The sequence below is a fragment of the Patagioenas fasciata genome, chromosome 4, assembly GCF_037038585.1.
Source record: "Patagioenas fasciata isolate bPatFas1 chromosome 4, bPatFas1.hap1, whole genome shotgun sequence".
In the NCBI taxonomy this organism is placed as follows: Eukaryota; Metazoa; Chordata; class Aves; order Columbiformes; family Columbidae; genus Patagioenas; species Patagioenas fasciata.
In genome coordinates, this window is record NC_092523.1 from 58,341,380 (window position 1) to 58,364,874 (window position 23,495).

Here is a 23,495-nt window from a genome sequence, read left to right on the forward strand (position 1 = left end):
TTCCAGACAAGGTTGCATTTATAACTGAACTCACTCCAGTGTAGATGAGATGATCAGGAATTTTTCTATAGTTATAGTTCTGAGAAGGGTCACATCTTTGCTGAGGTTGATGTGAGAACTGAAATGATTAAACTCTTTTCTTTCATGCTTTTTCCTTTCTTTGCCCCCCTGCCCCCCTTCCTCCAGCAGCATAGGAATCTGAATCTGGCAAGGTGAGAGAAAAGAGAATAGGACAGGGCCTAAGGCTGGGAAGAGATAGGATTGCAGATGGACTAGAAGCAGTCAGGCTCTTGGGAAATGCACAGAAATCTGTCTGCTAAGATTCATTCCTCTCTATATTTTGGAATGCAATATGAGATTTGTGAGTATCACCATTCCTATCCTGGCAGCAAATATCTGTGAAATCTCTGGCTGTCTTGCTTACCCCCTGTTCATCATTGCTAATACCAATTCATACTGCAGTATGGAGGCTATGTTTCTCTTTATATACTGAACAGCAGAATTTAGTATTTACAGATTCCTACTCTTCCGATGAGAGCTGTGTAGTGTTGATTCGAAATAACGCAATTGCTTTTTTTTTTTCTTTTGTAAGCACAGGATAAATAAATGACCCAGACTTCACTATCAACCTTTGAATAATTGATGTGGTAAAGTTAATAACTCATATATTAGGTTATTCCACTGCCATCATTCTAATGATGCTGGCAGTGCAATGAAGAATTTTACCATAGCTGTCTTTGTCAGAGTCCCAGTGTTGCAAAAATTTAAGCCAGGCTGTTGAAAGGTACCCACTCATTTTGTATTCGTCTTCATTCTGACACAAACATGTTTTAACTTTAGACAGAAAATTGAAGGTTTTATGTACAAGTTACTTAAAATGGGATGAGCACTTCCAATAATCAAAAGAGATGCTTTAATATATTAACATTTGGCTTTATATTAATATGTATTAGTTGTAGTAGTATATATAAGTACACTACAGGAATATTAAGTGTGTACAACATTATTTACATTCACTACTTAACCTTGTAAGTATTAAATTTGTTTGGAGAGAATAATGGCTTATAAGCTCAGAAGGGATCACTGCAATCTAGTCTGACTTCTTCCACAAAGCAAACCACAAGACTTCCTTGAATTGCTTTGTATTTGTGCTAGAGCAAAATCTACAAACCTTGCCGTGGCATACCTGGTAAATATGAATATAAGTAAATACAAGTCTTATGGCAAAAAAAGTGAAGTACAAAGAGGTGCAAGGGTTTACCTGGTCTCTCATGTACTTGAAAACAGTGGTTTCCCAGGGGTTGAGCTTGAGGCTTTAGTTTCTGGTCCAGTTGTCTAACTTCTGGCCTGTTTTCTTATATCATTTGTTTATTGCTTTCTCTTGCAGGAAGGGGATCATCTAATTCGAAATTACCATCTGTCCCTACAGTTTCTTCAGTGCCTGAGGATTCCACCTCAAATATGAGGTAACTTCTTCAGTTGAACATCTGAACAGCTGTGCCACGGCTCACTTTTTTGATATTACAACCAACAAGCCTCACTTAAAAATGTTGTTTTGTTGATGATCAATACCTAATGAAGGTTTGGAAAAAGATGAGTGTTGAGTTATTGATTTCTTCTTATAAATCTACTTCACTTAAACATTGTCAAAAATTATATTCCTTTCTACGGAATTTCAGCAACTTCTTTCTTTTTTTTTGTTAACCACCTGTATCTTTCTACTAGTATTACAGACAGGCTTGAACATGCTTTGGAAAAAGCTGCCCCACTTCTGAGAGAGATTTTTGTGGATTTTGCTCCCTTTCTTTCTCGGACTCTTTTGGGCAGCCATGGACAGGAGTTGCTGATAGAAGGTACAAGTAAGTTTCCATTTAAAAAAAAAGTGTATTTTCTTTTACCTTGGAGACTCAAAATTTCAGTTTTTCTTCTACTGGCTTGGCCTTAGAACCTTTCCACACAGTGCTGTCCACTGGATTTTACTGTCTCCTTTTCCTTCTGTCTTTAGTCCTCTGAGGTCATTGTCATTGCCTCCTCACCTTTGCTATCTCTTTGCCTCCACCTCATCTGATAGTTTCCTGTATCTTATTATGTGGGACAAACTGCTGTTTCTTTATTAGTTTTCCAGCTCTTCCAGGGAATTGTCCCATAGAAGCTGGTGTATGAAATGTATTAGTGAGCCTTAAACAGAAACCTTGGTGTCAGGGTCGATGTTTCGATATAAAATATGTAGTGTAGAAGGTTAACTACAAAGAGCTTGCATTTTGACTGTGATGTTGTACCAGAAGGCTTCTTGCGACCCATGTCAGCAGAGCGTACTATGGTGTATCTTTTGCATGTGAATCTGCTTCTGTCTTTTTGGTTTCTATTTGGAAGACAGTCAAACAGGTAAGAGCAAGACATTGTCAGTATTGGGAATAATCCTCCAGTACTCTTGAGAAGATGAAGATTCATGTGCACAACAAGGATCTTGACTCTGCCTGGTGTTGGCTTAAAATGATTGAGTTTGAGATGATTGAATTTTCTCTCTACTGGTGGGTTTCTCTCTGGTTAAAAATGAGACTCAGTTCTGTAGATATTTATGTCCTTAATTTAAAAATGCATGTTTATTGGAACACTGTGAATTGAGTAGTGGATACCAGTTTTTCAATTTTTTCATTATTTGCTTATGTCATGTAAATTGCTTTGTCCACTGATTTTTAGAGTGAAAATTGCAGGGTTTTGTCCAATTAAAACAGTGAATTGAATTAGGGCCTGAGCTTGTGTCAGCTTCCAGTAAGGAAGCACTCCTGTGTTAGAAGCTCGTGGTCGCTTAACTTGAGCTGACTGCTTGCACATGAGCTGTATTTGTGCTAATAGATCTAGTTGTTTCCTGAGGAATTAAAGTTGTCTTTTAAAAACATATTTGAAACTACTTGTTTCCTGGATTAAGACAGGAAACCTGTATGTAGTGCTGGATACAGTCAGCATTGTAAGAAAAACAATGAGAATATCTAACACTGGTAAGTGTTTAACTGAAGACTGCTGACATCAAAACTGAGACTTCATTAAACTTGACTGAAATTAAAATGATTAGAGCTTAGGAATTTAGCTCACCTACATTTTGGGGGTAGGAAGAAGTGGCAGGAAGTGTGTGAATTGTCTTCTCTTGTATGATTGAAAAGGATGGTATTCTACACGTGAGCATTGCTTTAGCTGAAAAATGTTTTAATGGAAGCTACCTTGTGAAAAAATTTATTTCATTCATTTAATGAGAATAAGAGGAAAGAGATTTTTCTCAAAGCTTTATTTGCTGGGAAAGTAAATATCCCATTTATTTACATTTTCTTGTCTGGAGATAAAAAATAATCTGTTTTTTAAGTATTTTGACTGTAGTATAGATGTAGAGAGATGAGTATTTCATAGACTGGATGACGAAAAAAAACTGGAGAAGTATTTGGAGTGTATGAGCTGTCTAGACAAAAATAAACACATGAAACCAATTTTGGGGTTAAAAAACCAGTTAGAGACAACCCCCAAACAAAATACGAATTAAAAAAAAATAGTAAAATTAGTTTATAAACAATTGAGAATATATAATAGGTTACTGCTTGCACTTCTGCTAAGGTTTAGTGTGGGGTTAAGGGTCAAAGTACTAATAAGAGTGTTTGGGATGTCTGCTGCCATGAAACAAAATGGAAACTTGATTGATAGCTGGGGGCTGAAAGGAGAATGCGCAATGGAGAAAGCAAAGGTCATAAAGCCATTTCCCTTCTCTGCATATATAATGACCCAATCCTTCAAGAAATAGCAAAATGTAGATACAGTGGATTAATATAACATATGTTAACCACACTTCTGATCACTTTGAAATACAAACATTTATGAAACTGTGAATGATAGCGGTACTGTATTATTATTAGCTGCATTTTTAGATGCGAAGCATGGAATTTAGGGTCTCCCTCTCACATATGTACTTTCGTTTTGTGCTGATAAAGTACAAAATTTTACTGTAAGTGGTATGAGAATTTCCTCTTTCTTTTCACTGTTAAAATCGCGCTTCAAAATATTTCTTTACAAACAGCTGGTGCCATATAAGCATGCATTTATGTATACTGTTTTTTCCTTTTGCAGGTCTCGTGTGCATGAAATCTAGCAGTTCAGTTGTGGAGCTAGTGATGCTGCTTTGCTCTCAGGTGAGGTTTAAGTACCAATGTTGTCTGAAATCACTGTCTTTGAGCACTATTGAAGTTTACAGGTAAAATTTTACTTTAAATTTAAGGTTATGTGTAGCAGGTAAAAAAGATCATGTGCAAGGCCTTTTGATTACAAAAAAGAGAATAATTGATTCTATCTATTTGGTAGGAGAGAGAAGATACTAAAGGTTTTATGTTACTTTACTGTTGAGCATTTGTATAACCTTGATGCTGATGTGCCTAGGTAATTCTATGCTGTCATTTTTGTAAGATAAAATAGGATCAATGAAATATTAAGCTTATGAAAACAGATTGATTTCTGCATCTTGACACGCTGGATCCTCTGGGATGAATAGAATTTTTCCTTTTGTGCAGAGGTTATGAAATGAGTGATAAATACTTTTGAAACCCTGTCATTCTTAATTGATTTGACAAGTACTAAGAATTTGAGAAAAATGTAAGAAAGCAACCCTGGTTGTCAGGAGTTTGGGACATTCTACATTCCTAAAGGCAAAGTGATTTTAGATATTTAAGAACCTGAGAATTGCCTGTTCCTGTGGTTGGAAAAGAACCAGAGTCTAAGGAACTTTTTAAAAATGGCATATGCTGTATTAATTGGATTTTCTTATTGAGTTTCTTGCTCTCTTTTTTGTAATTAAATGGAAGACTGTTTTTATTGAACCTTTTTTTTTTTTTGGTACTTTAAAAATGATACCTTTCTGGTAGTAAATTCCCCTACTTAAAACTTTAAAATAGCCCTTTTTAATGGGAACGGTATTGGTCTAGAGGTCAAGGGTTCTGACCCATTTCAAAACCTTTGACCTTCATTTACAGCCCTTATGGTTTGCTTGCCTGACGAATAAGGATAATGCAAAATTAATGTTTCTTCACATCGATTTATTCGTTTTAGTGCCTATATTGCCAAATTTATTTAGAGTGTGCTGATAGACATTTCATGAATACAAATGAAAGAATCATAGAAGGTGTGAAAAATCGATAGTCCGCATTGTCAATAAGGTGCAATAAGAACAATTACTTCTGGAGATTACACCTAATAGATTTTACAATGAACTAGTGAAGAGTAGTTATGTTTTCTAGTGAGCTTATTATTAATGAATGCATCTAGAACTTTGCTCATCTAGTGTTCCATCTTTCTGAGGAAATATTTTTTTACTCTGAAAGGAATTTAATGTTCATCATGGAACTTTCGGAATTTAGAGATGGTTATTTTACATATGGCAATACTGGAAGTGGCTATTGTTCACAACTTCTAGAATAAGAATTTAATTTAAGTTAGAAAACAATCCTTGCTACCAAGAAATCCATATACCAGTTTTGCTGTTCATTCATTAGTGTGTTAGAGTAAAACTAATATGAGTATTAAACACAGGGTGTTTCAAAAACGTGGACTGAATTAGGAATCCCTGTTTCTCTGCAATTGGGTCCATCTTTTTGAAACACCCTGTATGTGCCTGACAGCTTCGTATTACCATTTTTAAAATTAGTTTTTGGTATCCATGCTGCTTGTATCAATAATTAGTGGTTGACCTTTCCCTTCCTTTTTGGTAGGGTAATCTAATCTTTTTTAAAATCATGTTGTGCTCTGTACTGTACCTCACTTGTTTGGTTTTGGGAAGTGGGAAGGATAAGGAATAAATGACGTGCTCTAATGCGTCTATTTGTCATATGTGTCACAATGCCACTTAATGCTAATCTAATCAAACTGAGGATATGTGATTGCTTAACAGTGCTAGTTGCAGAGACTAAAGCTGCTCTTTGTGAAATAGTAGAAATAAACCAATAAAGTCACAAAGACCTCAAAGTCTTTAAAAAGTTACATAGCAGCTGTAATTTTTGGCAGAATATGAAAAATGATGTGAGAAATGAATCTAAAATTAGCTCCAGATGTATACAGATTGTTCTGGGGTGATAATTACATTTTTCACTTTGAATTTTCCTAATTCAAAGAGGTCAGCATGGCAATCACAGAAGTGATTTATTTTGTTAAGAAGTGAACTGTCTTTTGCTACATGAAAGCTTGAGAGATATGAAATTGAATTTCAAGCCGACATTTTACAGATACTGGGAGGAGATGGGGTTGAGCTTGATTGATTTTCATTTTTTTCCCTTTTTTTTTTTTTTTTCTCCCTCCTCTCCTCCCCCCAGAAGATGGGGTGGGAAGTGAAGTGATATCCTTTTGCTAAAATTTTAATTAATTTTTAAGAGGAGATGGAGAGGATGAAGTGCCAAAGATCAAAAGATCAGGTCAAAAACTAGTTTTTAATCACATAAATAATGTGACATAGTTACAGAGTAAGTATCTGCAAATTTGATTTAAAACTTCACAAATTTGTCAGCCATCATTTTATGAAATTGAAAAATTACTCTGATTAATATCTTTGGTGTTTTTTATGCTACCCTTTTTCTGAAAATTTGCTTTAAACGTAAATGTGGTGTAAACCCTTGGATTGCTTTTCTGAAACATCTGAAATTTCTCTGATGTTTCTCCAGATTTGTGGCTGGAATGTATAGATTTTTTTTCCTTCTCAGAATGGCAAAATGAAATAGTATTTCACAAGTAATTGTTTTCATAGAATTGTGAAAATAAAGCTCTTTCCCAGGGGAAGTGATTAAAAGAAATTCAAAAGATATCATTCTGTGAAACTATTTGTGGTACCTGCTTATTTTTTTCACTTGTTTAAAGTTCATATCTTTAGGCATATAGAAAAAGGCCATTGGTTTTGTGTTTATACGTTTATATGTTGTTTTATGTTTAACACAAGGTAAAAAGAGAAACAGGTGGTTTGAGATACAGACAAAAGGCATTTTCTAAGACAAATCCGGTTGTGTTTTTTGATAGACACACTGCATTTTGAGACATGTCTCTGTGTGTATGCTTACTTTTATATAAATCTATCAAAACGTAAAGAAATCCTTCATTTAATATTACTGCAAAGTGTTCCTGCTTATGTGACATTAATATCATTTTTGAAAGAATCGACGTTGCATTCAAGGCCACTTTATAAAAGCGTTGTGTTGCTCATCCTAATTCAGTCTGACACACATTCCAATAACACTACCTCCCTTCTAGGGTTTAAAATGAAATTTATGGCTGAGCATTGTGAAGTGCATCATTTAAAAATGGTTTCAACCCAAAATATCTAATAAATAAATAATGTGTATGGCTACTCAGTAGTAGACTTTCCAGACTAGAAATCATTCCATCGGATACTCAACAGTCCACTATCGGAGAGGGCTGTCAGATAAATCTTATAGTAGCTGCATTCATGTCCTGTAAATCACATGTTATTGTCTGAGCCTTCTGCCAGGTCATCTATTCTTTTCCCATTTATCAGAAATGCATCCAGTACAGTGAACCTAGAAGCACCATCTAGTCTGGCCTGGCATCCTGTCGGGGTAATTAAACCAATCAAAAGAGAGAAGTCCTGGGTCTAATATCCCTTTTAAATGAGTGACATCCGGATGCTAAAGGTGCTCATACGCTGTTGTGAGGCAAGGCTTCTGCGTGCGGAAACTGTGATGTCAACCCTGAATAAAGCATTTTTGTCTAAAAGGACTCTCGCTCTCTGCCTAAAATGCAAAGGGGTACATATTAATTGAGTGGGTGTTTATCCCTAAAGGAAAGATGCTACTATGCTTTAGAGTGGTCAGATGTTTTCTTGAAATACATGACTGAAGTAGGAAAACCTGTGATCTTCCCTACACTCTCATGAAGTTATTAAAAAACTCTTATCATTGCACACATACATGAAGCATTTATCCTGTTATTGTAACTCCAAGGTAAAAAGGTACATAAATAGCTGAAATAGGTTCCCCATTTTGCCTTTGAATTTACAGAATTTGCAGCACTTGAAATATCTTTTTCCGTCTTTCTGTAGTAAATCAATGGAATTGTCAGTGGACTATGTGTAAGAGAACTAATTAGGTGGTTCTTGTCACATCCGTCTTTGACTTCCAAGCTTTTTTCTACAGCGTCTAAATTTTCTAGGGCATAAAATAAACTTATGCTAACTGACTCAAATACTCTTCAGCTCCCGTATAATTTTTTAAAGTTGGCGGAATGCCACTCAACCTTTTTAAAAATTTGCAATTAAAAATTAATGAATAACGTGGTAACTTCTATGACCCCTCCACCACCACTATTCACACATACACCCTGCTTGCTGGTTCAAGGTATTAAAGCTGCTTGGTTCCTGCCCCCTGTTGTTTCAAAGGGATTAAGGACACATTCTTGATAGCCAATGGCATGTATAAAACCAAGACCGATGTTCTAATACATTTAATGTCTAGGTATTTCATCTTCCAGAAATATTAATATGATATATTGCAATACAACTGCATAGCTGTAGCTATTAGATTTATATTGGACCTTGATAAAGTATATCTTTTGGTGGGAGATGGAAGAGGGAAGCATGCACTCTGATACTACAGACTTTTTTTTGTGTGCAATGATGGCATCTGCTTATATGGACCAATGAAACATGATTACGGTTGAACATGTCATGTTTTGTACTGATAGATTTTGGGGGTTATTTCTGGAAAGGAAAGCAGTGCGTATGCATCTTGAAAATAGAGCAGAAGCTGATTAGTGGGATTAAATGAGAAAAAACTACGCTGTCGAGGTTGGTCTTACTGCCTGTGTAGACAAAATCATAGGTCTTCAGCTCTCTTTTGTTCTTGTTTAAGTCAACTCACTGGCTAAATGGTGAAGTGTTTGCAAACAGTTTTTCTCTAGCATATTCTTTCATATGGTACTGAAACACTTTGATAATGGATTCTGTTGTTCATGAAGATGTCGATATTCATCTTTTGCATGGGCTGTATTTTAGTTGCATCATCTCTCTTACTCTGATGAGGAATCTTAATTATTTAAACAATATCAACATATGCCATGCAGTCAAACAATATGGTAGCATATTTCCCCTAAGGAAGAGCAGTAGGATGGTATTAATAGTTAAGATTTGGATTTTTCAGTGAATTTTTTGCATATGCACACTCCTCCTCCACCCTAGTACTTAAGTGTTTGTAAAATGCAATAGGATCTTCAGGCTTTCCTTGGTATCCTGTGCTCAGAAAAAAGCTTTATATCTGTGATCCAAATTCATTACCTCACAAATGGATTTCTGCAGCATGTTCTAAAATGTGGTAAGGCTTTGAATTACTTGGAGATTTTAGCTGCTGTAAGAGATGGGTGGTTTTCAATGTTTGTTACATGCAGGGAGAATACATTATTGTGATGCTCTGTAATCTGCACTGGTTCCTAATTTACTTTTAAGTGCAATTTGATGTAATGCATAGCTATAGTGATAGCTATGAAGTTTTAATTGAATTGAGTATAGCCTCAGTCTTCAACACTGATGATTAACTTGGGGTCCCTCAAAACCCTGGGCTGGAAAACCATGGCTGTGAGAATGATAAAACTCCCAATGAATCTGGAACTTGTATGGGATTTTCTACTCCAGCTAGATTCTGACAAGTCGATGGGGCCTGATGGGATTCATCCAAGGGTGCTTAAAGAGCTGGCTGACATCGTAGCGAGACCTTTCTCCATGATGTTTACAATGGTCTTGAGAATTTGGAGAGATTCTGGAAGACTGGAAGCTGGCAAACATTGTCCCAATCTACGAGAAGGGCAACAGGCATGACCCTGGCAACTACATGCCTGTCAGCCTCACTTTTGTACCTGGCAAAATTGCGGAGAAGATTGTTCTGGAAGTTATTGAAAGACATCTGAACGACAACACCATCATTGGTCCCAGCCAGCAGGGGTTCATGAGGGGAAAGTCTTGCCTGGCCAACTTAATTTTGTTCTACGACAAGGTTACCCACCTAGTTGACCAAGGGAAACCTGTCAATTTGATCTTTATGGATTTCAGTAAAACCTTTGATACTGTCTCTCACAGTATCCTCCTGGACAAGATGGACAAGCACACAACTGGGTAAACAGACAATGCTCTGTGTGAGCAATTGCCTGATGGGCCAGGCTTAAAGGGTTCTAGTAAATGAGCTTATGTTGGGCTGGTGACCAGTCACTAGCGGGGTTCTGCAGAGATCCATCTTAGGGCCAGTGCTCTTCAATATCTTTGTAGATGAGTTAGACTCAGGACTTGATTCTATGATTGCTTAGTAAGTTTGCTGATGGCCTTACAGAGGGATCTGGATAAACTGGAGAACTTGGCAGTCACCAGCCACATGAAGTTCAACAAGAGCAAGTGCCAGATTTTACACCTGGGACGCAACAGCTCTGGCTGTACATACAGACTGGGGGACAAGATGCTGGAAAGCAGCTTCACGGGGAAGGATCTGGGGGTTCTGATCGAAGTCAAGTTGGACACGAGCCAACAGTTGTCCCCTGGCCGCCAAAAGGGCCAGCATGTCCTGGGCTGCACCAGGCACAGCATTGCCAGCTGGGCAAGGGAGGTGATTGTCCCACTCTGCTCTGCACTGGTGCGGCCTCACCTGGAGCACTGTGTGCACCTCTGGGTGCCACAAGGTAGAAAAATATACTAAGCTACTGGAGAGTATCCAGAAGAGGGCCACGAAGTTGGTGAAGGGTTTGGAGAGGAAACCGTATGAGGAACAGCTAAAGTCACTTGGTTTGTTCAGCCTGGAGAAGAGGAAACTAAGTGGAGACCTCATTGCAATCTACAGCTTCCTCACAAGGAAAGGAGGAAGGGCAGGCACCGAACTCTACTCTTTGGTGACCAATGACAGAACCCGAGGAAGTGACGGGAAGATGTGCCAGAGGAGGTTTAGGTTGGACATTAGGAAAAGGTTCTTCCCCCAGTGGGTGGTGGAACACTGGAACAGGTTCCCCAGGGGGGTGTCACGACCCCAAGCCTGACAGTGTTCAAGAAGAGACTGGACAACACCCTCAGACACATGGTGTGAACTGTGGGGTTGTCATATGCACGAACAGGACTTGGACTCGATGATCCTTGTGGGTCCTTTCCAGCTCAGGTCATTCTATGATTTTAATCACGATAACATTTTTCCATCTAATCAGTTTGTATTCTCACAGCTGAAAATAAGTTTAAAAAGGATCTAATAATCCTTTAGACCCATTATCTAAAAAAATGTATACGTTTGGGTACACAGGGCAGGTTTTGTAAGCTGCCAAATGACTTTCTATCAGTTTTAATGCATGTTCTAGTTTCCTTTTAAAAAACAGGGACTGGAAGTTATTCTTTTTGTACAGTGTGAACTTCTGCCAATAGGAGCTTTGTTTTTACCAAAGATGAATATATATTAGTAAGAAAATACACTTCAGTATCAGATTGCTTTCATGATAAAATGATTAGAAGCATAAGTTCTATTAGGCAACTGAAAATTATTTAGAACTTAACAAATAAAAATAGAAAGAGGGCCTCCTAAAGTCTGAATTCTTTAGTTCAGGGGAAGATGTTGCATGGATTGCTCTCATAGATGTTTGTCTCATATTGCTAACTAATGGGACTGTATTGAGATATACGGAAAAATACTTCACCTGCAGCTGTGCCAGACTTCATACTGTACTACTTTAGGTACTGCTTTAGGTAGGGATGAGGTGGCTGTGGAAAGAAGTGAGAGTATTCAAGATCATCTTATTTTGCTATGAGTTATTTAGATTCTGAAGCTTCCTCAGGTCTACTTCATACCAAGTGGAACTAGGCACATTAATAAAACCGCAATTCTTAGCATTTGAAAACAAGGGATTGCCAAGCATGTTATTAATTGTTACATAAGCAGTAGTGGGAACATTCCTAGTGCAATTTTGTAACAAAGATTGCATGGCTCTTGTAAGTGATATACAAAATGGAAGATTCTTTTCCTATTCTTTGAGATTCTATTCTCAAAGTAGTTGGAAATTGTCTGTTGAGCTTTACATACAGTGGTCCTTCAGGTTATTTTCAGTGAAGCGATTTTACATTACAAATTATTTCCTCTACAAAAACTCTTGTCATATATTCAATAACTCTTCCTATATATTCTTTTTTCCCTGCAATGTGTATTTTAATCTACAGTGACTTAGTTTTGCAAGACAGAGACTGTGGTCAAAGCTAGAGAGAGTGGAAGATAGATCCAACGGTAGCCAGAGGCCGAGCTATCAAAGTGCTCTCCTGGGACAGAAGAGACTTAAGTTTCAATTAATGTTTCAGGTAATTATTACAAGTAAGTAGAATAATCTGTCAGAGGAAAAATTTCAACATAATCCTCTCAAAGTAGCTAGTAGTCCAGAAGCTTACGGGCATTTACCAAGTGCGTGGAAGAGTCCAGTTTTGATAGAAATTAAGCTTCTTCAGTCTGTAAAAGCAACACTTATTAATTGGTATTGTCTTCAGTTGCCGTTTTCTTCTTTAGTTATGATAGGTGAAGACATCGGTTCTTCTCTGTAAGGTCTGTTTAGGGCTTTGGCTTTCTCCCGCATGGTGAGGCACTTCATATCATCAGAGTGAGCCATTTGGCTGGTGATCGGGAGGATTAACTTTGCAGAGGTGGAATGAAAGGCCTGAAAGATGTGGGAGGGCACAAACTGTGGAACCTTAGCTCCTTAAACACAGTCCTTTGGTGTTTGGATTTTAGATACTATCCTGTCAGTAAGTTTCCTTCTAAGAAAACAGGTTAAATTATCAAATCTACTGTCTAAATCACTTAGATTCTCTGTTACACTTGACATATCTGTTCGTGTGTTGTTGGTTTGGTTTTTTTTTTGTTATGTATTAGTGTACGTTCTTTCCTTCCCAAGTGGGAGTTTTTCCTCCATCTCTGAGGATCTCACTTTGGATACTGAAAATGTATATTGGCAACTTTCATGCTTGGTATATGTCACTGAGTGCAGTACTTGGAATAATTACAAATGGATTACTTGTGCTAAGGATATTTTACTACTTGCTTCATTGAACTATGTTATACATTCTAAGTGTTTGAAACTGGAGATCAGCTTGGTAGATTACTGTCTGAAATGCAATTCTGATAAGACTGAGATAAATGGAAAACAGCTGAGAAAACCTTTTCTTCAAACAGGAATATGTTGAAATTACATTTTAATTTACCTGCATATATTTTTTTTCTTTGACTTAAGCAGTATGTAGATTTTGTCTCCCCAGTACTAGCTAATTGTAATATATTCTGTGTGAAACTCCAGGGTAATGTAATATTTGTCTGCTGAAACTTCACTCCTACTTTGATATCGTGTTGCTTTCTAAATTGTTTGAAACTTTAATTGCCTATAATTGCCTTCAGTATTTAACCTGTTGAATTCAATGGAAATGTGTGGAGAGCACTCTAACATGTTTAAATAGGAGTTTCTTGAAACTCCTGTTACTCCTCATAATTATCACTAAGGTTCACACTTCTCATCCTGCCTTAATTTGATACAGTTAAGATGTGTTTGAACTCTTTTTCTCTTGGGTATAGTTGTTTGCTTCAGGAGTCATATGCATGGTTTACTCTCAGTATGCCCTACAGACAGCGAGTTTAAAACATCTGTGTCTCCATCACTGGGTAAATTTTTAAAAAAATACATTCTGATAGAATATGTTTTTTTTGCATGAGTCTATGAGGTGGATGTGTATTGACAGTTTGCTTAGAAGTAGAAAACAAAGAAGTGTATAACTTAAACTTTGCTTTTGCCTTAAGTGTGGCATTAGGTTGGAATGTATTTGGAATGACTTGCCAATACTGCATGAATAATAAGTGAGCTTTTCTTAGTGATGCAATAAGCACTTACAGTTACATCTTGACAAGCAGTAGTCACAGAAGTTAAAATGTGTGAACCTGTATGTTGGCTTTATCTCCTTATGTCTTCCATAATTCTTAGTCTAGAACGATATTTTAAAGGTTTGATCACTCTTCAGTTTGGAGATGAAATGTATAATGTGGGATTTTAAGATGGTTACTGTATTTAGTATGAGGAAAAACAGAGGAATATCTGATTTGCTATACTGTTATTCAATGAGCTTAATGTTTCTGTATATTAGACATAAATAATCTTCAAAGTGATAGCAATGGTTTCCTAACTAAAAATTTCATCTAGACCTACTGTAAAGTACCCTCTGTAATTTGCAATTGCTGTATTTTGAAGTATCCAACAAAAGGCGGCTATATCAGCTGCAAACTGAGAAAATTAACGTGAAAGAACCAGTGGTTTTGGTTTATACTATACAGCAATTTTCTGGAAAGTAATTCTGACCTTTGTGGCTTTGAATAAAAACAAATAAAACAAAAAGAACAAACAAACATGAACACAAGATTTATATATAAAGAAGTTGGGATGGGTGCTATATATTAGGCTAAGGTATGTAGAGAGGTACAAGTGGATAGGTGTAGTAAAGCCATGACATCTTAGTGTGGACTGATGTGAAGCATTGTTTCTTGGGACAATACATTTGGAGAAGTCAACGTGACTTGCAGATTTTGGATAGAGGAATTGATAAAATACAAGGTTAAAAACCAGAAACCCATTCTTAGAAATAATTTGTGATACTGGAGAGAGATGAACTTTCCTAAGGTCATTTTACTAAAACATAATTGTTGCCTCCAGTAAAGTTCTGTGGAGAAAATTAGGATTTTTCCTCCCTGTTTTTCTTTTTCTGTAAGGTCTCTAGTGATTGTTCTGTGTGCTTTTCAGATATTATAGGCTCTTACTAAAAAAACTTCTTAGGAAATGAAAATTACTTGAATTCAGTCAGGAATCCGGGACATGGTGGTGGTATGTGTTTAATAGAAAACATGTCCACTAGAGCTATAAGTATTTTCCTTTGAAACTGTCTTGCTGAGAATTTGCATGATTAATGTGTGCATTTGCATGTTTATGGAGGAGAGTGGATCGTATAATGTAAAATGTGAATCTTGGGAGTGTGATAGGGGAACAGGACAGCTTCATTTCCATGAATGTACACTACTACAGATGTTCAAAACTAAGGGAATGTAGTTTAGCTACAGAAGCCAGACTTTTCTGAAGAAAAAAGGCATCCTGTTGCTTCACCAGCACACTAGGACTTAAAAAAACACCACCATGTAAGGTGAGTTTTGTGCAGTGAGAGCACACCCTGTGGCTTGGCAGTCTAGTCAGAAGGATGATACCATGCTGACTTTATAACTAGATCTTTGAACAATATTCTCATGGGTGGTAAATGCAAAACAAAGTAATATCAACTGGCACTTAATTCTGGGAGCTCCCTGCTGATGGGGCTCTGCACTGAAATGGAACTCTTCCTGACAGGAAGTCAGCCGCAAAGTGTGGAGACCTCTGAAAATAAAGTGTGCTTTAATTTGACACCCTGCTGTTTTACAGCTAGTCTGTTTAATTTGAGACTATGGAAAGAGTTTTAGTGGAGGGGAAGGGTATGAGATTATGGAAAGTTCAGTGAGCGGCAGTGCTTGTCGCTGACTTTATACTAATTACAAATATGTGAGTATTTTTGTTCATGTGAACAAACCAAATAATGTGTGTCTGTTTCCAAGCAAGACTGCTTAAGAAATGCATGATTTGGGGAACAGTGCTGTTTACTCAAAGTTCTGGCGGGAGAAGCTTTGCATAGTGGTGCTGTTCAGTTTATTGTTTAACCTTTAGTCTTATTTATAACTCGTCTGTGTCTTTTTATGTATCTCTGCAACTGGGAAAACATCTCATCAAAGATGTTGATGATGCATTAATCTTTCAAAAAATATTTTAAGATAACTTGTTTAAGTGAAAAAAAAAATTCAGATTATGCAGCAATCAATATGATATTGGGGTGCATAGGCATTAGGTCCTAATTCTGAGTCAAATTTGATTTAGAAGAATCATCTGGATTTTCCAGTACCCTCTGAATAGTTATGAAGACATTTATTTCTATTTCTACTTAAAATAGGAATAGTTATTTTTCTTTTTGGAAAATTTACTTGGTGAGTGCAGGGGAGGATTTGCAGTGAAAAGAGCAGAAAATTATTATTTATCAGGTTTATTGTAGCAACATGTAGAGTCAGATGAGAACAGAGCCCTGTATTGCTGGGTGTCATGTAACAGTGGAATAATGGATACCCAGAATTTTTTAGTCTAATGAAGACAACAAATGCAGGATGAGAAAGGGAATGTAGTATGCAAGTGGTGTGTAATGGAAGAGACATGTTAGTTTTTCTGCCTTCCCCCCCGCCCTTTTCTTAAAATTTGATTTGATTAAGCTTCCTTTTCTCTAAATCTTTTCTTAAAAGATCTGTATTAGGACAGGATTACCCAAGGGAAAGATAACGGACAGGTTTGTCATCCTGTGTTTTGAGTGAAGAGGTGGGATTGGTTTACGTACTTTGTTTTCATTCCCTCAAAGGGGTACGATGATAGCAGGAATCTTGTTCGTTGTTTGCGTGCATTCATTATAAGAGTTTAACTAAAACTAAGATACATTTGGGGAAAAGGGTAATATAAAGGGGCATTTGGTTCCACAATAGTACTCACCATGTATATTGTTGAGGTTTTTATTAGTTAAATTGATTTAGTTAAAGCTTATCAGACATTAAGCAGCAAGGCTGCTGCTGTTTGGCAGTGGTGATGATGAATGTTGCTATTGGTGGGATCAGTCCATCACTGCTGGTGCAACCATGCAACAGTGATTTTCTTGTCATTATAGTTAGTAGTCTACCTCGGAACAGATTTTCTTCCATGCAGTGGTTTTACAAAAATTCAAAAACTAAAATCAGAGTTAAACGAAAGAGCACTGAAGCCAAGAGGCAGTTACCTTATACTCCTGCTATTATTCTTTGATCTGTTTTCTTTTCTCCATAAAATTTATACAGGCACTGCAACTTGATTATTTGGATGTCTACCCATTGTTTGTATGTTGCCCCTTCTCCTCTCTTCTGTTTTTCTGACTTATCTCCTTTGACTTTTAGTTTCTTGCTTCCCATTGCTGCGTATTTACAGAACTGCTTGGTACTTTGATTTCTCCAATTAATGTTTAAGATTTCTGTTCCAGTTCTTCCTGTAGCTACTGTCTTTCATCACAGCATTGAAAATAGCCGATGGTTAGAGAACCTGAAGAGGAAACTGCAGTTGAAAAGGTTTGATGGTAGATGAACTCAAACCTGACCCCTGATGTCGTTTCATGAGGAGTCATGGCAACAGCTCGCTAGTGGGAAAGAGAAATGGAGACACTGCCTAGGAAAATTGCTTCCTCCATCAGAAACTGTGGACCTGAAATCAGTGATCCAGTCATTCAGTTTTCCTCCATTCTACAGTTTGTTGCTGTACTGGGGTTGTAGAGGAACTGTACTTATCTGTCTCATCTTAATGTGACATTGGTTCCAGGGCTAAAATTTTACCCATCAAGTCAGGAATTAGATTACTATAACAGGCATGTAATCAATAGTTTTTATATACATGCTTATAGTTTTTTGAAACCAGATACAAAAATGAAGTTTATGATTTTTTTGTGATATGCAGCTTTTATGCTGTGATAGTTACAACCGATAGCATTTTCTTTAAGCGGTGATGTTTTAATAATTTTATATGAACTTCTGGCTGACGTGATTTAAGCTTTTTTTTTTTTTTTTTTTAATTAAATCCTATTTTAAGAATATCCAGCATCACCATAAATTATGACAACTGCAAACTGTGATTTTTTTGGCTATATGTAATTGCTAAAGATTGCAAGTGCTATAACATTTTATGTAATGTATCTCTCATAATACCATATCTTTTAGGATAGCTTTTTGCAGTTTGTAGAGAAAACAACAGTTGTCACTTTGAGAGTCATCTCGTAGCATAAAAGGCATTGTCTGGCAATCTTACAGTATTTTATTTAGTATTTTACTGAACGATGTGGTACTTAAGTATGCAAACTACTCCAGTTCAATGTGTATTTTCAGAATCTATAAAAACTTATTGTGACTTGAGCTCAAACTTTTAAGTATTGAAATTAAACTCTCATTATAAGGTAATTTTAAGCATTTACCACTAACAACATAATACCAGTTTATAGGAAGCTCTGTTTGCATGGACTATCCCAAATGGTTAAACAGCAGGGGAGTCTTCTGCTTTTAGTTAGAAAACTGCTGTTTCGGTATGGCTTATTTACTACTTCTTTAATACTTAATGTAGTGTGCTGTGGAATTGAGCATGCAAAAGTCAGCAGAGAGTTCTGTTTTCTGCGTCTAAGGTTATTACTTGCTGTACAATAATAAAGGCACTATTTTATTGGGTTAGTTGTAATTAACTTCAGCACTAGGCATTGATATAAATCATTCCTAATCTGTTTTCTTTACATTTTCATTCTTTTAAACTGATTTAACATAGCTTCTTTCTGTTGTCCTCTTACATAAGGACTAGGGTTGTAATTGCTTTTTTGAATTAGGCTGTTGGAAGCTAATGTGCATGTTGATCCAAGAATTGATTAAGGAAAGCTAATGAATTTCATATAGCACTTTTAAAAGATTTGTAATAAATACTGTGTAGTAAATACTCTATAGCAGTGATCTGTTATACCATTAGAATTCAATACAGTGTTGTCATGCTGCGCAGCTGGAAAAATATTTTGGTATGAGAAACTTTGATTCTGCTTCATAGTTAAAATAGTAAACAATTTTGTGATTAAGAATAAAAAATCGCCTTCCAACTCTTCCTCAAAGTGTATTTTATGAAAGTAGCTATCATTAGTACAATCTTTGTTTCTGTGTTTTATCAGAAGCAAAATACTGAAACACTTTACTTTTGGGTTTAGGGGTTTTTTCTCCTGTGTTTTTTGTTGATACCAACTGGGCCACTAGTGTACTGCGGCATTTTCAGTTGCTCATTAACAGCATAGGTTTGAAACAGAAATGATATATGACTTGTTTTCAGTCAGTTGTGCAACACCAAAGATGTTTTTCTTGAATTTCCCTTCTTTTTCAGGGTTAGATAGTCACATGCAGTCTCAACCCACTGTTATAGTTCATTAATTAGCTTGATGTGAGTGTATTTGGAATGTTTTCCCACAGCAATGTGCTCAGTGCTATCCCTCCACTTGAGAAACAATCTAATCTAGTTAATTTGTACACAACTTTCTCCTTGAAGACTTTAATACAAAGACTTTAGCTGTGTACTGTCACTAGCTGATTTTTTGACAAAAAACAATGTCTTTTTAGTGGAATGCCAGCAGTAAATACTTTTTATTGTAACTGAGTGTGTTTGATAGTTTTAAAGTCTTATAAAAATAATTAGCTCTTTTATATAGTTCTAATGGCAGCCTTGCAAGTTTCCCCTAGAGCAGTCTCTAATGAACAGGCCTTGATTTTTCCAGTTGGGCTTTTAGATTCCCTGAGGACTTGACTTCAGACCTTGAAGGGCAGCAGCTGCCATTTGTCTTAAGCCTGGAGTTGCCAAACAGACAGGCCAAGTACTAACAGGACACATTTGTATAGCCTGTGTATGTGGAACCCCGATAGAGCCCTAATGATGATCATCTGTTGAGAGCTTGTAGCTGGCCAGGGTTAGAGTAACTTTTATTACCCTTATTGAAATCAAAACCTCTGTATTGATTACTGAGAGAGCTTGACTTGTTACGTTGATGCCATGGTAAAGCTTTCATAGCCAAACCATTGTTTAGTGTGAAATAGTATCCATTGTTTAACTGTTGATAAATTCAAGCCTGTTTGATAAGTTTTCCCCTGACAAGATGTTCTGAATTTTTGGCATAGTAGTAAGTATTTTTGCAAGCTCCCTCTTTTCCCTCTTAAGTGTCAAGATTCAGCAACAGTGATGCTCTGTAAAGAAATGACCATGAATATAATTATTGAAATGTGGGGGCTTTTTGTCTCAATCAATTTCTGATAGTTCTTCCTTTATTGGTACATTTTTTAAAAATTTTATTTGAGCATCCAGGTATTATGGTATATATACTGAATATCATTTCTCCAAATGTGTTTTTGTGTTACTCTTGTATTAAAATCTGTCACATCCTTGCATTTATTTTTTTGTACGCTATGTAGCATGTGCAAGTTTTGATAGTAAATTGTTACACAGAGTTATGGGATATGATTTCCCATGATTCCATATGGGTTTAAAATTTTTTCAATGGAGCTTTGTGGATTAAAATAAGCTAAGCATGCTTCAACTCTCTATAAGTAATTTATGTTTTTAGATATTCTGCTTAACATGGCAGTCTGATTTTTTTTTTTCTTTTTTTAATTATGAAGAACCCAGCTGAGATATAATCTACTTTTCACTATGTGTTCTGTAGTGTTCATTTCATTCAAGCCTGTAGTGGATGTGGTGCTGAGAGAGTGCTGACACCAAGTGCAAACACTGCTGAAAAGTTCTTGATAGTTTACTTTAGGTGCTTAAAGATTAGTATATCTCTCAAAGAACAAGTTTTCTTCATGCAGATTTGACCTTTACTCTAGGATATAATGTCTCTTAGTCATATGTTAACACATTTTCCCACGCTGCTCTTTAGTGCTCCATTCATAGCTGTCAGTATCAAAGTCATCCTTCTCATTCATTTCATAATAAAAATAAATTATTAAAACTCCCCCAGCTTTATGGGAAGGATGGATTAGCAAATAATTTGCTCTTTTTTTCTTACCTACGAGTGTGTGTTTTAACTGTAAGAGATAATTCTTAATTGTGGAATATGTTAACCTTGTTAGAAGGATATTTTTTAAAGTTTCTGAGGAAAATGAGTTCTTAAGGAGGATGAATGTGTATGTATATGTGAATGAAAGTAGTAGTACGGTTTGCTACAGTTGAAAATAGACCAGTTTTCTTCTGTTGAAAATGTTTTAAATATTCTGTTAAAGATTCATATTTAATTGTTTAGCTGTCAGACCAGTTGATGGATTGGTCTTATAAATGTGTTTGAACCATGGTTATATTTCTTTCCTGGAAGTGCGCGGGTGAGCAGGGATACAAGCATTTGCTGCCTACAGACTGGCGCTTCAAATTGGAAACCAACAAAAATGTTTGTCAACCAAATTTTCTTGGCATTTGTTTGCACAATTACAGTTTATGAATGGCTATATTGGATTAGATAAAGGCTCCATCTTGCTTATTGTCGTAACTCCAAGTATAGATACAGAGAGATGCTCAAGAAGAATAAAACAGGACAAGCATGTATGGTACTTTTCCACTCTCCAGCTATTTTCAGCTTGAGTTATTTTCTGTATTGGATGTAGTTTCTGTGTATTAAGTAAACATCAATGTTTCTTTTTCTTCTGTGTACTTTCTCAGTCTTTTCTTGATCCTTTTGGTCACCACAACATCCTTTGGTGATAGATGCCACTGATTTGTAATGCGCTGTGTAAAGAATGACCTGTGGTTCTTTTTTTTTGGAAGCTGACTCCTACTATCTGCTCCTTGTAGAAGAGGCTTTTGGGCAGGCCTCTTCGGCTAAATGAGAAGCTCCCGAAGAATTAGAGCTGAACAAGGATATTCAGAATGTGTAAGGAGACAGCAACAAATGGGAGAAAATGGCTGATCAATAGAGTTGACACTAGAAAATTAAAGTTCAATGCAGACTTTTTAAAGAACTTTTCCACTGACCTGAATCTGTTATATAATTACAGACATACCTTATGTTTAAAAAAAGGGGAGGATCAAGTAGTATAAAAGACTTTTCAGTGCATTTGAGAACTGAAATAACTACACATACATATGTAGCTGAAATGAAAAAAATGGGACATAGAATTACTAAAGATTGTTTTGCTAGACTAATCTCATCATTGGTTATTGTTTAATGCATGTTGTGGTCTTTGACCAAAATATATTTCCTAGACAAAGGAAATGTGGTAGTACTTTATGAGTTTTAGTAGAGCATTTGGTACTGTCATACAACTAATTAATAGTTAAGACTAATTAAAAAAAAAAAAGCCACAACATAAAATAAACTTTGAAAAAATCCCAAAACTGATTCATATGGGACAACACTAGATCATGGTATAAACCTTGAGGAGATTATTAGTTTCTGGAAGGAGGGGGTTAAAATCAGTACTGATTAGTGTTTTCATTTAATGATCCTTGTGCACTCAGAATGTGGTAATGGAAGAAGTTGATGATATGAAATTAGTGCTATAGAGGACTTGGATATAATTTTGCTTATGACAGAGTTGTGCTGTAGCTACAGGAGATGTAATGTGTTATTCCATACAGAATTGTAATTCAGATGAGACTTGAAGCACCATTTCAGGAAAGGATGTAGTTCTTGTATTTTATCGAGAGTACTTATGGAAGTGTTTACAGATGCCATTAAGGAAGTAGGTGAAACAATAATGAGCTAAGAAATTTCCACGTCAGACGTAGTATTTGAATAAAGTGTGATTTCTTATTTGTCTCCTTGTAATGGCTGTTTTTCATTGTAGCTCTTTGTCATAGTGTTTAGTGCTTCTAGGGTTTTTTTTTTCTGCTTCATTATTGAGTGTACAGTGACCAAGAGCATTAGAAGTAGATTCTCTGTCTGGGTTACTAAACATTTATTGCCATAGGAAATGATGGTCAATTAAGTACAGGTTAGAACAGGTATGAAATTATTGACTTTGTTGATCTTCCCTTACAGTCCTTCCTTAGGAAAGTGCTGAAATGTGTTCTGTAGTTATTTAGTTGCATTAGTGGTTGAGTTTAAGGCTTTTAACGTGTTTTTTCACTAATACCTTTGGGAGATGGATAACTAAGATGTTGATGTAATAATGCAGTAATGTGCATAGTGAGTGTAATTGTTTGAGAGAGAATATATACTGTGAGGAGGTATAGAATGGATCATGAAAGATGATGATGATTAGTCTTTTCTTTCAACTATTAAAATTAGCTTCAGGGTGTGTTCATTTGTGATTTATGAAATTGTTTAGACTAGCGCCTTCTTTGATGTCTCATGTCGAGAAAAATACTGAAAAGTATAATGATAAATGCACTTGCTTTTCACTTTTGGCAACCTCCATCTTCACCAATTAAATTTTCAAGTATTATAGTGATTTCTCTTGAAGAGAAGAGCAACAGATGGGCAATGTCATTAATGAAAATAAATTTTGGTTTTCTTGAGTTTTCACACATTTAAGCTAACAGATAACGGTTTTAATTATCATCATATGAAGTTAAATATTTAGAACTTGAAATTACATTTAAAAAACTCTTAGAGGACTAGTTGCACATGCAATTTTGTTTAGAATATTAGCAACTAAAAGGCTTTTTTTTTTTTTTTAATCCGAATAAATGCTTCTTAAAGCTTTTGCAGACAGCTTACAGGCTACCTTGAAGCCATTTAATGGTGACCATAAGGAGGCAAAATGGGAGAACTGGGGGAAGGATTTTGGGAGCAATATTAGTAAGATATATACATAGCAATAAGGACCAATGGTGCTAATTGATGTAGCCTCAAAAAA

General features: G+C 36.1%; 1 protein-coding gene across 5 annotated transcripts in view; it reads left to right on the top strand.

Annotated features, from left to right (window-relative positions):
* The window catches only part of LRBA (LPS responsive beige-like anchor protein), a 409,424-nt gene that overhangs the window by 102,047 nt on the left and 283,882 nt on the right, over positions 1-23,495 (top strand). For 3 of the 5 annotated variants that reach the window (XM_071807989.1, XM_071807991.1, XM_065836223.2), the window contains 3 exons: positions 1,388-1,466; positions 1,726-1,859; positions 4,111-4,172. In XM_071807989.1, coding sequence (XP_071664090.1) covers positions 1,388-1,466; positions 1,726-1,859; positions 4,111-4,172 — 275 coding nt within the window. The remainder of the gene's footprint in view (positions 1-1,387; positions 1,467-1,725; positions 1,860-4,110; positions 4,173-23,495) is intronic. The other 2 variants (XM_071807990.1, XM_071807992.1) reach the window with 1 other exon arrangement.